The sequence below is a fragment of the Odocoileus virginianus genome, chromosome 19 (genome assembly GCF_023699985.2).
Source record: "Odocoileus virginianus isolate 20LAN1187 ecotype Illinois chromosome 19, Ovbor_1.2, whole genome shotgun sequence".
Classification (NCBI taxonomy): Eukaryota; Metazoa; Chordata; class Mammalia; order Artiodactyla; family Cervidae; genus Odocoileus; species Odocoileus virginianus.
The window spans coordinates 42,589,904-42,605,849 of NC_069692.1; the positions used below are offsets into that span (position 1 = coordinate 42,589,904).

Consider the following 15,946-nt stretch of genomic DNA (forward strand, 5'->3'; position numbering starts at 1 on the left):
AAATTAGACGTTCTCAGTCTCTAATCTCTGAGATCTATAGTTACTGAATGGGAAGGCTTATGAAGATAATATGTTAGCTTTAAAAAATTACTTTTTTCTTCTTACAGTTTTATTGAGCTATAACTAACAGCTCTGTATAAGTTTATGGCATATAGGATAATGATTACGTGCATATGAAATGATTACTACAACAAGTTGAGTGAACCTCCATCATCTCACAGATACTAAGTTAAATAGTAAAAAAAAAAATATTTTTCTTGTGATAATGTAACAACTGTTCATGTATAACATACAGCAGTGTTACTTATCATACTATACATTGCATCCCTAGGAATTATAATTGGAAGTTTAACAAATAACTTTAAAATTTGGCAATAGTGGAAAAAGTTGGAAAACTGCTGACATAGTTTTTTCACTGGATGTCCTTTTGTGACAAATGGGGTCGTAAATAAGATTTTTGGGTTTTGCTATATATAGTAAATTCTGTTCCTTTGAGCTCCATTTGCAGTAGTTGACTTACTCTTTGAGAAGTGAGAATTGGGAATGGGTAGTTCCCCTTAAGTTTGCTCTGAGAGTTAATTGATCCTGTCTTTTGCTACCTTGTCTGGTATGGATGGGGGAGAAAGGAGTTATAGGTTGCTTCCTGGTAGAGGTAAGGAAAGTATCCACTCATACTTTTTCCTGACCTGATACTGTTTATATTCAGTTGCCAGAAAGAGAGAGTCTTTGTGGTCAGACGTTCCCAGACCTAAGTAAACTCTGATACCTTTGATATCTTTGACATCTTTGACCTGTGGTATTTTTTATTTCTTACCTTTTTTTTTGTTTGTTTAAAGGGACCTACTTAATTGGTGTAACAGGATTGCCCACAGCTTTGACAGTCTGTCTTCATCAGCATCCTTAAATATTTTTCAAGAGGTAAGACCGCCTTCCTGCTTGTTTTCTCTGTGCTCCGCCAGGCTGCTCGTTTCCACTGTTATTTTCTGTCTCTTGACTTATTGTCAGAAAGTTTTTCTATGGTGTAGGTACTGTGTATATCCTTAGCTAGTTAAAACTGAACTAAAGTTGTCTTAGAGCTAAGTGAGCATGATAAATGTTTTGTGACTCTTAAAATGGGTCACCCCTAATATCAAATAAGTCTAGTTTGAAATAGAGTAAAACAGATGCTAAAATGAAAGCTTAAATGAAAGGAAAAAATCTCCCAGGTGGTAATACTATTGTAAAACAAAAAGAGTTTCTAAGATGTTTAGTATTAATTTCTGTGTATAATTTCTTAGTCTATTTGACAGATTTGTATTTGTCTGATCCCACCACTTGCCCTAGCAGGGCCTTTTTAACTTTAGTCCAGAGAAATGTATGTGGGTTATGAAGTCTGTTCTTGTATGCTGGGCTGGGGGGAAAGTGTATTATGCAAGAGGAAAGCGCTGTTGAATTACAGCTCTGCCATCTTCAATAAGAACAGAGAGAGATTTATTTCCACCTGGTTAAGAATAAAAGTGGTACCGCCTGAAGATCTCTGGGCTCTTAAAACATTGACCCGTTTTGACTATAAAGTGTTACTGTGTCTGTCAGCTAGGATTGAGGAAAGGATAGTGACCTGTTTTGGTGAGCAGTATCTCTGGTGAAGTTACTTTAAGTAGAAAGAACCCTGATTCAGAGCACACACTTAATCAAGCCAGACCCTGAAGTGGTATGTGCCAGTCCTTTAATCTCCTTCTGTCCAGAGAAATTCCCCTCCCGCCCTCCTACATTTCTCATCTTCCTACAGACAATCTTGTTTTGTACTTTTAAAATAAAACTGGCATGGGGAGGATCTTCTTTAGTCTCTATTTCAGAATGTTGTTATGTGTGTGTGTGTGATTGACAGCCCATAAAATTCACTCTTTTGAGGTGTACAATTCAGTGTATTTTAGTATATTTACAGAATTATGCAACGTCACCACTAAGTAATTCTAGAACGTTTTCATCACCTCCAAAAGAAATCCTGTAACCATCGACCGTTGTGCCTATTTTCCTTCTCTCTGCAGCCGCTGACAGTCACTAATCTACCTCCTATCTATAGGTTTGCTTGTTCTGGACATTTCATATAAATGAAATCATGCATTAGGTGACCCTTTTATCTTCTCTCACTCAGCATGTTCTCTTGGTTAATCCATGTTGCAGCATTACTCATTCTCTTTATGGCTGAATCACACTTCATTGTATTGATACACCACATTTCGTTTATTCTCTCATACGTTAATGGATATTTGGGTTGTTTTCACCTGTTGTGAATAATGCTGCTGTGCACATTTGTGTACAAGTGTTTTATCAATGTGGGCTTCCCTGGTGGCTCAGTGGTCAAGAATCTGCCTGCCGGGCAGGGGACGCAGGTGTGATCCCTGGGGCGGGAAGATCCCCTGGAGAAGGAGGTGGCAGTCCACTCCAGTATTCTTGCCTGGGAAAGCCCATGGACAGAGGAGCCTGCTGGCCTGTAGTCCATGGGGTCACAGAAGAATTGGACACTACTCAGCGACTAAACAGCAGCGACATTTTATTAATATAGAAGTAAAACTGAGAAAATGCGGCAGAACAGGACGGTAAGAAACACTCTCCATTCAGAGATTCCCCTGTGCCGTTAGGACCTTGGTGTGTCTCCTGTACATCGTGGTCTCTGCGTGTGGAGTTAAGAACTCTCTTACTGCATTAGAGCCGCGCCCCCAGCCCCTCCTGAAAACCCCCCACGACCTTGTTGAGGAGGTCAGGCCAGCTGTTGTACAGAACGTTGCTTTATGGCTTTATGGCTTTATCTGGTGCTTCTTCGCTGTTTTGACACCAACGGGTGTCCTGCGATTCGGTCCAGCCCTGATACTGACTACCCGGGGTCAGTGTAGACCACACAGGTTCACGGACTCAGTCTCCACAAGACCGTCCCGCTCTAGACTCCAGCCGCAAGTACTGGAGGCCCGCCCGCACTTAGGACCAGTCAGCTGTAGATTCAGGGGTTCCCACAAACTCCTCAGGTACAGTGATTGTCTTGTAGAATTCTTTGGAAGCTCTGTACTCACTGTACAGGTTACAGTTTTATTATTAAAAATATTACTCAGGAGCAGTCAGATGAAAGAGTCACAGAGGGCTAGATTTCAGGGATCTGAGCACAGGCACACCTTTGGAGGCAGGGCGTGCCACCTTCATCATACATCACCAGCCCCTCCACCCTCTCCAAGTGTTGGGGGTGGGAGTGTCGGTGCTCCTGTTCGTGCTTGGTCTTTCTGGCCTGGCCATTTCCTCTGATAAACTAAGTAAGGGCTCATCTGGAGTTACCTTGCTTAGCATAATAAACGCAGTAGGGCCCAGGAGGACTCTAGTGAATAACAGAAGACACTCCTTCCTGGTGATTCAGAATTTTTGAAAGGCTATGTAGGAATTAGGGGCAAACACCAGATAAATTCTTATTACAGCAGAAGACATGTATCTTGGCTTCTCAGTAGTGGCTAAGTACTGGGTTAGGTTAATGACAGTATTCCTTTATTGCACACCAAGAATTTCCCTTTACAGCTCAAAAGTAATCTTTTGGTGTTATCTCCACTGTCTGAGGATCATTTTCCCCTACAGAATCATATACCTACCCAGGGAATAATGCTATTTGCTATTTTTGCCTGAATTTTGCATTTGCAAACTCAAGAGCTGTGTGTGTGTTTTCCTAATTAACCAATATTTTGATAATAATATAGCCTTAATGTTTTTGGTGTCCTGTCTCTGTTGTAACATTTTTAAGTCTAGGGTTGGTACCTTATTTGTACTCTCCTTTTAGTCTTTCTTGCAGAAATGTTCCTGCTAGATTTTATATTCCTTCCTTTTGTGGTCTGGACAGCAGTGCTCTGTCATTAATGTATTATTTAAAAAGTCAGTTGCTATCTGCCTTGGTTACTTTAATAGGCCCTGGACTGTTTCACTGCGATGCTTTCTAAGCAGACAAGCAAACTGAAAATGGCAGAAGTCATTGGAAGCAAACTGAACATTTCCAAGAAAAAGGTATGTAGTGCTATTTCTACTTCCCTCTAGAAAGGAAGTTGCGATATTTAGCTTACTTGCTGGTCTCTGGCCCTTAACCTAGAAAAGCTTTTGCAAAGTTGGTAGTTTCATTGCTGCCTCTCATGGACATAAAACTCACTATCTCTTGGATAAGTAGTTCTCATTGTGGGCCACATTCTTAGAGTCAGCTGCCTTGCATTCTTTCTCACACACATGCCTTACTTGCCAGTGTTTAAGGAGGCTGTTATTCTGTAGGTTGTAGATTCAGGACTGGAACTTTGTCTTAGCAAATATTTTAATAAGCCTTTGCATTTCCAAAGCTTCAGTTCAGTTTGGTCGCTTAGTTGTGTCTGACTCTTTGTGACCCCACGGACTGCAGCACGCCAGGCTTCCCTGTCCATTACCAACTCCTGGAGCTTGATCAAACTCATGTCCATCAAGTCAGTGATGCCATCCAATCATCTCATTCTCTGTTGTCCCCTTCTCCTCCCACGTTCAGTCTTTCCAGCGTCAGGGTCTTTTCCAGTGAGTCAGTTCTTTGCATCAGGTGGTCAAAGTTTTGAAGTTTCAGCATCAGCCTCAGTCCTTCCAATGAATATTCAGGACTGATTACCTTTAGGATGGATTTGTTGGATCTCCTTGCTGTTAATGGGACTCTCAAGAGTCTTTTCCAACACCACAGTTCAAAAGCATCATTTCTTTGGAGTTAAGCTTTCTTTATAGTCCAACTCTCACATCCATACATGACTACTGGAGAAACCATAGACTTGACTAGATGGACCTTTATTGGCAAAGTAATGTCTCTGCTTTTTAATATGCTCTCTAGATTGATAATAGCTTTTCTTCCAAGGAGCAAGCGTTGTTTAATTTCATGGCTGCAGTCACCATCTGCAGTGATTTTAGAGCCCCCAAAAATAAAGTCTCTGACTGTTTCCATTGTTTCCCATCTATTTGCCATGAAGTGATGGGACCAGATGTCAGGACCTTAGTTTTCTGAATGTTGAGTTTAAAGCCAACTTTTTCACCCTCCTCTTTCACTTTCATCAAGAGGCTCTTTAGTTCTTCACTTTCTGCATAAGGGTGGTGTCATCTGCATATCTGAGGTTATTGATATTTCTCCCACAGTCTTTATTCCAGCTTGTGCTTCCTCCAGCCCAGCGTTTCACATGAGGTACTCTGCATGTACGTTAAATAAGCAGGGGGACAATATGTAGCCTTGACGTACTGCTTTCCCGATTTGGAATCAGTTTGTTGTTTCATGTCCAGTTCTAACTGTTGCTTCTTGACCTGCATACAGATTTCTCAGGAGGCAGGTCAGGTGGTCTGGTATTCCCACCTCTTTAAGAATTTTTCAGTTTGTTGGGAAGAAAACATAGCTGAAGAAAAATTACTTTGATTTTTTTTTTTTTAGAAGTATCTTTTAGGAGTGCAGCTTTTTCTTGACTGTGTTCACTTTATGTAGGTAGATAGAAGATTATTTGAATGAATAAATTGTACTGTTAGGGAACATTCATAATCAGTGTTTTTAAAAATGGAAACTTGGAAAATATTGTAAAATAAAATTAAATGCTAACTTGCCTATCTAGGAAGCCAAAAATGCTTCTTAGTAGAGGGGGCACAGTAAGCCTCATGATTTAAGTGTTTGAAGAGTATGCAGAATTTTACTCAGGTGAATCTTTTCCCCTCCCATAGGTGGAATTCTTCTGTCAACTTTACAAACCAGAGATTGTGATCAACGAGCTCGATGTGCAAGTGGGTCGAGTGCGGCTTCTACGAAAACAAAGCGAGGCAGTCCACATACAGAGGTCAGGTTCCAGCCGGAGCTGAGCCCTGTGGGGTCAGTGGGAACTTGATGGAAGGAGCATTTGGTCCTGACCCTTTTCTCTGAGTAAAACACGTGTCTGAACTGTGATCTCTCCAGTATGCTAGACAGGAAGGAGCAGTGACTTCTGAAAATGTGTCCTGTGAAACTGGATATTAGGAGGTGGAGGGAGGTGATGAGGGTCCTTAGAGATTTGGGACTAGCAGAGATGTATCTTTGATTTTATTCATTGTAACATATTTATTTAGTGAAGTAAGCATCACTTGGAAGGCAGGCTTGGTCCTAACATTAGTCTGTTAATTCTTTGAAGGCTGGAATTTTATAAGTTTCTGAGATCTAGTTACCATTCAGTAAATACCTGCTGTATTCTAACACTGTGCTAAGTGCTGTTTTGCATGTTTTTGCATGTGAGTATAGTAGCCCTATGAGTTAATGTGTTTGTTAGTGCCCCAGGACTCTCCTCACAGATTACCGTGAACTCGATTCACGTGTGCATGCTTGCCAAGTCGCTTTAGTCGTGTTTGACTCTTTTCAACCCCATGGACTAGCCTGCCAGGCTCCTCTATCCATGGGCTTCTCCAGGCAAGAATACTGGAGTAGGTTGCCATTTCCTTCTCCAGGGAATCTTCCCAACCCAGGGACTGAACCTGGGTCTCTGTGTATCCTGTTCTGACACGTGGGTTCTATACCACTAACGCCATAAACTTGATGGTTTGGTCATAAACTTGATGGTTTGCAATAAACATTTCTTCTCCGTCCTGGAGGCTGGAAGGCTGAAATCCAGGTGTGGGCAGGGCCGTGTTCCCTCTGAAGGCTCCTGCCTCGCCCTGGCTTCGACGGCATGGCCTGGTCCTTGGTGTTCCTACCTTGTAGCTGCCCCAGCTCAGTCTCTGACTCCATTGTATTATGGGCATCTTCCCTGTGTGTCTTTTTTGTGTCTCTAAATTTCTCTTTCTGTGTGAGAACACGGCCCGTTGGATTTAAGACCAGCCCTTAAGTCCAACACAGTATGATTTTAATCTTCTTATTCCTGTAAAGACCTTTTTCCCAAATAAGGTCACATTCACAGGTACTGGGTGGACATGAACTTGTGGGGGACTTACTGGAACTAGTTAGTGTTGTTGCCCAGATTGAACAAGTTAGGAAACCAACGCTGAGAGAGGTTAAGTAACTTGCCCAAGATGACATAGGTAGTACAGACGTTTTATCTTGCTGGTGTTTTGAATTTCCAGAGCCTAGTGAAGTGCTAGGTATATAAATGCTCCATGTTTATAGAATGAGTTCTGCAATTCTTCTGTTGTAAGCCATCCCATACAGTGTGGAGACGGGCCCTTCTTGAGTTGTCTTGTTTGTCGAGTCTGATTCCTCAGAATAGCACCAAGAGAAGCTTGCAGCTTGTCTCTCCTGCCACTCGTGTCCTTTCCCCTCCCCAGGGAGAAGCTCTCCTTTGCTGCGACGAGGCCGTCCTCTGTTCTCGTTGAGCAGCTCGCGGTGTGCGTTAGCAGGGGGGAGCCTGTGCTGCTGGTGGGAGAGACTGGGACAGGCAAAACCTCCACAGTCCAGTACTTGGCTCACGTCACAGGTAACTGCGGGAGGGGATGCACTCTGCCCTAGACGGCAGACATTTCACTCCATGCTGACTGCCTTTTAAAAACTAGAGTCCAAAGGGTGCTGGAGTTAAAAGGTGCCGCAGCTCTATTTCCCCTGGAGATAAGCACTGGAATCTTTTTCCTTGGAGACAGTGTACTCTCTCCCCCTGGAAATAACTGCTGTTGACATGTGGGTATTAATTTTTTTCGGTTCTAATCTATGGCCTGCACATACATAGTGCCTTGGTTTTGTTTTGAAACAAATGGATCCTTCTCTGTGTTGTGTTTAGTTAAGCACATTGGTCACCTTTAAAAACAGAACTGCCTCATTCCTGTTCTGATGTCTATATTAATATTTCACGCTGGGTATTTATTTAGTTCTAATTCATAGACATTGACTTACTGAAGGATTTTTTTTGTTGTTTTCAGTTACCTGATGCTAGAGCAGTGGATCTTTCGTTCTCTCTGGGTTAGGTTAAAACGTTGAAGAGTCAAGATTCCTGAAACTGAGCTGAGGGGTCAGAGGAAGTGCACATTAAGAGATTTGCCCGTGCCCACGCCCACACACCCCTAAGGGTCTCGGCGGGTATTGTCAGTCGTCGCATTTTCAGAATAACTCTTGACACCCTTTTTTTCTTAAAGGCCACCGTTTGAGAGTTGTCAATATGAATCAGCAAAGTGACACTGCAGATTTGCTGGGAGGGTAAGTATGGTTTTAAACCATTTTCTTGTTATTTTGTGCTCATTGCTTGAGGTAAGAAGCACTTCTTTGCTGTCAAGCTCGGTACTGGCCTTGGGAAAATGTTCATCGACTTACCCCGTGCCTGCCCCAGCAGGGTGTTTATTAGTGTTTGCTAAGGGCCCCGTGGGCATGTAGATGTTTCTCCTCATTTTAAACAATTCTTGAGGTTCTTGCTCTCAGAGATCCTGCTGAGGGTGTGGGGTGGGGGCTGGAATATAAAGGTGAGTATGCAGTCAACTGTGGATCATAACAAACTGTGTAATATTTTTAAAGAAATGGGAACACCAGACCACCTGATCTGCCTGCCGAGAAACCTGTATGCAGGTCAGGAAGCAGCAGTTAGAACTGGACATGAAACAACAGACTGGTTCCAAATTGGGAAAGGAGTACGTCAAGCCTGTATATTGTCACCCTGCTTATATAACTTATATGCAGAGTACATCATGAGAAACACTGGGCTGGAGGAAGCACAAACTGGAATCAAGACTGCCGGGAGGAATATCAATAACCTCAGATATGCAGATGACACCACCCTTACGGCAGAGAGTGAAGAGGAACTAAAAAGCCTCTTGATGAATGTGAAAGAGGAGAGTGAAAAAGTTGGCTTAAAACTCAGCATTCAGAAAGCTAAGATCATGGCATCTGGTCCCATCACTTCATGGCAGATAGATGGGAAACAACGACAACAGTGACAGACTTTATTTTGGGGCTCTAAAATCACTGCAGATGGTACTGCAGCCATGAAATTAAATAACGCTTGTTCCTTGGAAGAAAAGTTATGACCAACCTATAGAGCATACCAATAAGCAGAGATTTATAAACAGAGATTGTCTAGTCAAAGTTGTGGTTTTTCAGTAGACATGTGTGGATATGAGAGTTGGGCTATAAAGAAAGCTGAGCACCAAAGAATGGATGCTTTTGAACTGTGGTATTGGAGAAGACTCTTGAGAGTCCCATTAACAGCAAGGAGAGCCAGCCAGTCCATCATAAAGGAAATCAGTCCTGAATATTCAGGAAGGACTGAGGCTGAAGCTGAAACTCCAACACTTTGGCCACCTGATGCAAAGAACTGACTCATTGGAAAAGACCCTGATGCTGGGAAAGATTGAAGCCAGGAGGAGAAGGGGACAATAGAGAATGAGTTGATTGGATGGCATCACTGACTCAATGGACATGAGTTTGAGCAAGCTCCGGGAGTTGATGATAGACAGGGAGGCCTGGTGTGCTGCAGTCCATGGGGTTGCAAATTAGTCAGACACGACTGAGCAACTAAACTGAACTGAATGCCGTTAAGTAATATTTATCTGAAGAGTATGTTCTTGAGTTATGCCGCCTTCAAGCGAGACTCTCCTGCAGTTTGATTAACTCTAAAAGGTTAAGTAGCTTCCACTTGGTTAAATGGAACTTCACTGTGGTCAATTAAATGCCCTTCTTCCTTTTGATGTTTTTGAATATGTTAGTTTTTGAACAATTTTAATCTGTGCTGAAGGCTGTAAAACTGGATAGATGCTATTGGCATACCTTATGTTGAATGATGCTAGGATCTGTCCCATTAATTCTAAACAGTTGCTTGCACAAATCCTTAAAAGCGTAGAACAATAGAACTTATTTTTCTTTTTTCTCTTTATAGTGTCTACAAGAAGCTCTTTATTTACTCTTTTTTTTTTTAAGGGCACTTTATACTGTGGCATTATTTTTACTTTTGCTCTTTCCAGTCTCTTAGCCCTGCCTGCCCTGGGTGGAGTGCTAGTGTGGAATCCTGCTTCCTTCTGTGCTTCGCATTTTCTTTCCCTCCCGACCCCTAAATTCTGCTCCTCACACACCTTGGCAGTGTATTTTAAGTCTCTCTCCTGTCTTAGGATCTGTCAGCTGAGACTTGGCCTCTCTCACTGCAGCTCTTCTTTCACTGTTTCTCCTCGGTGGTCCTTTCCACTTTGCTCTGATATCACTTCTGTGCAGTTAACGGACAGTCTCCGCTTTCCCTCACTGCGGCACTTGCAGTGTGTTCCCAGTAATAAGTGGAGTCTTATTCAATCAGCACGTCTGCGGTGGTTCCGTCGCTCAGTCGTGCCCAACTCGCAGCAGCCCCCTGGGCTGCCAGCCGCCCGGCTCCTCTGTCCGTGCTGTTTTCCAGGCGGGAGCACTGGAGCGGGCTGCCATTCCCTTCTCCAAGTGTGTCTCTGCTACTGTCTGTTTCTACTCTGTTCTGTAATGCCCTGCAGCTGAGTATAGCTAACACAGATGGCATTGTTCTTGGACTAATTGAACACAGGCTGTATCAGTCTCTTTTAAGAATCTGTAGTGTTATATCAGCCATTGCAAATAGTGTTTTCTTTTTTAATTCCTTTTTTTTAAATGCAAGTAGTCTTAATTGTAGGGAGAACATTGTGACGTGATGCAGTTGATAATATGAAAGGTTGAAATCAGAATGTGGTAATTGGAATTTTATTTTTGGTGCTAACTTGTTAGTAGGTTAGCATCAGTAATCTAAAGAAAACTTAGATACAATTCAGTTTTCGTATGGCTGTAAGTATGCCTTGTTTTCTGTCCTTTTGTATTACTGGCAAGTGGTGTGTAAATCACATCTTTTAATCTATATCTTAGATGTATAAAGGACTGCTTAAGAGTCTTTGTGTATAAAGTTCGAACAACAATAATGATTTTATTAACTAAAAGGCAAGGGTATGGAAAACAGAGCAGTGGCTAGGAAGAAGAGGTACAGAAGCTTCATAGTTCTATTTTGGGAATGTGAGGTTAGTTTTATCTAACTATGAAACCGGTTTTATGTTTTGTATTAATAATTAGTTTATTAAACATATTCTGCATTTATCAAATACTATGGTGAAAGATAAAAGAAATTTATAGTCTTAATTAGTCTGACTTGCAAATCTGGATCCTTTTGATTGGTTTTTTGAGAAGTTATAATTAAGGATAAATACATTTTGTAAGAGTAAGGCCTTCAAGGCGATTAGGCACTTAAGCTGCATTCCTGCAGATTGCCTTGTGAATTTTGTTTGCATATGTGCCCACTTATTTTTTTGATTGACGTTAGTGTGGTATATCTTTCCCCTCACTTTTAGCTCATTTTTGTCATTCTATTTAAAGTAGATTCTGGTAAATTGCACATAGACCTACAGATTGCCTGGGAGAAGAGACGTAAACCAAATTCCAACAGCACTGGGTTGGAGGGAGCTTATGGGACTCTGTAGAAAAGAGCGGATGATACAGAGAACATGGATGAAGCAGATAAAACCATTCCAGAAACGAAAGCCTACGCTAAATGGCAGAACAGAGAACATGGGTTCACAGTGTGGAGCTGGAGCTGGGAGGGCCGCCGCTGGAGTAGACGGATACAGAGACGCGGAGGGGTCCTTGGAGACGTCACCAACGCTGGAAAGCAAAAATGAGAGGAGAAGTAAAGATCTCACAGAAGCAGAAATAAGATGGCCAACCTGCGTTCTCCTCTAAGCCCCTCGAGGAAGCATCACCCATAACGGAGACTGGTCAGGAGACAGCAGGGCACAGTGCCTGTTCTCAGACCCAGAGCCCTGACCCCAAATGAGGGGAGGTGTCCGCCTTTTCATGCTCATCACGTGCTTTCCGTGTTTCTTTTGCACTTGATCTTCTTCCATGTGTGGGCATTTTGGAGAGTCGTTTTCTTTTGTTCCAGGCGTTTCGAGTGAACGCTTGTTTGCGGTCTCCATGCATCATGTGTGACAGGGAGACGCTGAGCAGCTGTCCATGAGGGCCAGGTGGCCCGGACCTCCTCCCCTGGGCCCTCAGGCTGCCCCTGAGGCGAGCTTTCCAAAGATACCTTGGAAACTCTAGCCTGTAACAGTTCATCCTTTGATTTATCAGCTCACCTCGGTTGACACGTTGGTTTCCATTGAGTGTTTTTATTTTTATTTTCAGCAAGCTGTATATATATATGTTCATTTTCTCCATCATTTGAAGCATTTATTGACTTAACCAGCCAATATGCCTTCAGTTTTAAATGAACAAGCTTTTTTCTTAAGGAGCCCAGACTAACTTGAAGTATAAAGCCATCTCTTTCATGAATTCAGTTCACTGAGTTAGTTACTACTAGTAACTAGTAGTAATTGTAACAGGTTGCTCTTCAATGGCGTTCCAGTGCAGGCACTCTTGAGTTTTTACCTGTGTTCACTCACTTAGCAGTCTTAACAACCTGCCCATTATTCCCATTTACAGACAAGGGACCTGAGGCTCACACGGATTCAGTGCCTTGTTCAAAGTAATGACTAGTCAGTGACTTGAACCCAGCAGTCTGCCTGAGCATCTACCTTCTTAATCATCACTCTGCTGCCTCAGTTAGCTTTGGATCCCATTTATTCCCTCATCTTTAAGACTAGCTATTTTATTTAAACTGCATTTGTATTTAGCTTAATTTCTTAGCATTCCGCTGTTGACATTCTGGCTCATCGTCCTCTGCCTAGTCCAGAGTTTAGGGCTTTCCTCTCCTCCTCCTGCCTCTCTTTGGTAGATGGCGTGGTTCTGTGATAGTGTGATCAGACTACATCACTGTCTTCCTCCCTGACTCCAGTCCACGTGGAATGCGCTGCAAACCACCTCTGGCGGCCCTTCTCTCTCTCCCCTCCCTTCAGCCCGGCTGCCTGGCCAGCCGCACTCCCCTGCAACCTCACCTGCTGCCCAGAGGTGTTTGCTTAGCCAAACCCTCCCCTCTGATTGCCTTCGAATTCCCGTCCTCTGACTGTCACAGCTGAAGCACTAGAATCCTTTGACCCCTCTGCTTTCATTTCATCTCCTGGCATACCAGCTTCTACTTGATACTCTGTACTGGTAGGTTTCTTCCTCTGCTGTCTTTCTGGTTAGATTGCAGGCTCCTGAGGGCAAGAGTGGAATGAATGGTGTAAAGGAATGTTTTTACTAATGAACGGGTCAGTGCTTACTGGGAAGCGAAGTTGAGTCTGTGAAGTTCTCCTGCTTTCTCTGAAATCAGACTCTTCCCTGTAGACGCTGTGTCAGGGCACTGGGTTTCGGGTGTCTCATTGTTCCTCCTCACAGGCCAGAGAGTAAATAGTATCCACGATTCTCCAATTGTACTTGCCTGTTTTGAAACACTTTGATATTGTTTCGGTTCTCAAATTATATTTATTGGAAATAAAATTGACGTTATCATCCTTGAATTGTAGCATTTGGTATCCTAGGCTGCAGAAAATTGTATGCTTGATCTTGTCTAATCTTCCAGAATGATTAGTGCTGCCTGGGGAACTTATCTTAAGTCTAGCCAGAGCAGTGTTTCTTGACTCTTATTAACCTCTCCCCACCCCCAGTAGTAAATTAAAATTTAATTTAAATGAATTAATTCCCTAATTCCCCAACCAGAAAAATAAAATACTAAGAAGTAAAAAAGAATCTTAAATCTCAGAAATAAATAGTTGAGCCTTGAAGGGTCACAAACCATTGCAACGTCTTAAAAAAACATTTTTTTTTTTTACTGTCCCCCTCCCCCAATTTTAATCTCTTTGGGAGCAGTCTCTTCCCCCACCCCACCACTGACAAGGCATGATGTTAAAGGAAGTACAAGATGCTTAAGTAAATCAATTTCAGATGTTATATTTTTTCCTAAAATATCTCAAAAACATTTTGGTCACTCTTAATAAAATATGGTTTATCATTAAATATACATGATGGTTATTTAAATGTGTTAGTAAAATAAATGACATGCCTCTCACTATCCAGTTTGGAATTTCAAATTTTTTCATAATTTGGTTATCTAATACTAGTGTTTACCTTTAGCGTAGACCCTTCAAACACACGGAGTGGAAAAAATAGATCATAATCTAAAACTTTAGCATAGATTTTTAGTATTTTGCTATTATTTCTGATTTTGATGAGAAGAAATCTTACACCTACTCCTGTTTTCTTAGGTACACTTCCCAGTTTCTGTTAGCTTCAGAAGTTTGTGAATCACATACCTACCTTTTGTTTTCAGTTACAAGCCAGTGGACCATAAGCTTATTTGGCTGCCTTTACGGGAGACGTTTGAAGAGCTCTTTGCTCAGACATTCTCGAAGAAGCAGAACTTTGCGTTCTTGGGACACATTCAGACGTGTTATAGGCAGAAGCGGTGGCAAGATCTGCTGAAGCTGATGCAGCACGTACACAAGTCAGCTGTCGGCAAGGGTGGGACAGAGAGAGAGACGGGTAGGTGGCAGCCCGGGCCGCTGGTGGGGGCCCTGGCTGGAGTCTGAGAGCCGAATGGGGAGAAGACTGGGGCGGAGTGGTGCAGTGCGAGTAGGGGTTGCGGGGACTTGGGGTGAACACGACTGATTCTGAAGCGTTGCTGTGCCTGGGACTCAGCACGATTTCTGTAGAAGTCAGTGGTTGCTGGTGTTGATGGACAAGTACCTTACTTGGTCAGTAAGGCACGTATGCTTAGAAGAGGTTATTCCAGAAAACTGCATTCCACAGTGAATGGGGCTTTTGGTGGCTTAGTTATCCTCTCTACTTTCTCATCTATACAGTGGGAATAGTGAGAATAAGGGAGTTATTATATGCATATATATGCATATTATATGTGTATATTTATTATATGCATATAAATGAACTGGCTAGTATAGTGGCTGCATACGGTTGGAGTTCTATAAGCATTTGGACTTAATTTTTTACACTTCTAAGTTGTGATTTTTGTGTGTGTTTTGTTAATTATGCGGTTTTTTAAAATTATATATATTATGACTCAAAATGTATTTTTAATTCTTGTCTTTATTCTTCTCTAGGGTCACTACTAAAAGAGAAGTGGGAAGCATTTGGTCTTAGACTCAACCATGCCCAACAACAGATGAGAATGACTGAGAACGCCCTATTGTTTGCATTTGTAGAGGTATTTTGCTTTGATTGTTTAGGTTTAGGGAAGGTTGATTTGATGCAAAATGCAAGTTAAAGAGGCTACTGTTCTGTCCTCTCTTCGTGTTGACGTTTTAGGGCTTGTTGTTTAGAACAGTAAACACTTAATTCTTTGCAGGGTTTAAATGTCTTTTTATGGACGTGATAAAGTCTTTGATATAATTTAAGATTTTAATTAACTTGGCTGTGCTGGACCTTCACTGTTGCCCGGGCTTTCTCGAGCTGCAGCGTTGGGGCTCCCCTCCAGTTGCCGCGCCCGGGCTCCTCGCTGTGGCGGCCTCCCTTGTTGTGGGGCACAGGCTCCGGCTGCAAGGCCTCAGGTGTGGCTCCGGGCTCCAGAGAGCAGGCTCAGCACTTACGGTGCCAGGGCCTCGTTGCTCTGTGGCCTGTGGGGTCTTCCCGGGTCGGGGGTCATTGGCCAGCGGACTCTTCTCCACGGAGCCCCCAGGGAGGCCCAAAACTGTGGTGTTCGTGAGCACTGTCATTATTATTTTGTAAGATGCAGTTGAGGATAATGAGTGAATCTTGTTTTGTAGTTGTGTTTGTATTTGTGGGTGGGAGGTGGGTTTGGATCCATTCATGTTGGGCTACATTCTTGATTCCAGTGTGTTAGTAGCTGTACTGTTTTCTGTCCTGTGACCTTGCAGGATCAGTGTACTTGAACACTTGTGACTTAAGTTTTTTTATATTTTTATTAAAGAAAATCATGGGAGTCTTCAGACTTCACCCTAAGGGTGATGCAGGAATCTTACTTGAGATGATGTCTTAATGAGGAGAGGTCACTCAACCATATATCTGTTGTTGTGGAGAATTTAGACATCAGCACTTCATCTTATTATAATTGTTTCTAAAATAACCAATGAAATTATCAAGTGCTATCAAAATAGGGTT

At 42.5% G+C, this 15,946-nt stretch overlaps 1 protein-coding gene across 2 annotated transcripts in view; it reads left to right on the top strand.

Annotated features, from left to right (window-relative positions):
* MDN1 (midasin AAA ATPase 1) overlaps nt 1–15,946 on the top strand; it is a 138,352-nt gene that overhangs the window by 28,199 nt on the left and 94,207 nt on the right. For both annotated transcript variants that reach the window (XM_070450115.1, XM_070450116.1), the window contains exons 11-17: nt 837–918; nt 3,919–4,014; nt 5,707–5,819; nt 7,270–7,418; nt 8,068–8,128; nt 14,142–14,353; nt 14,929–15,032. In XM_070450115.1, the coding sequence (XP_070306216.1) occupies nt 837–918; nt 3,919–4,014; nt 5,707–5,819; nt 7,270–7,418; nt 8,068–8,128; nt 14,142–14,353; nt 14,929–15,032 (817 nt within the window). The remainder of the gene's footprint in view (nt 1–836; nt 919–3,918; nt 4,015–5,706; nt 5,820–7,269; nt 7,419–8,067; nt 8,129–14,141; nt 14,354–14,928; nt 15,033–15,946) is intronic.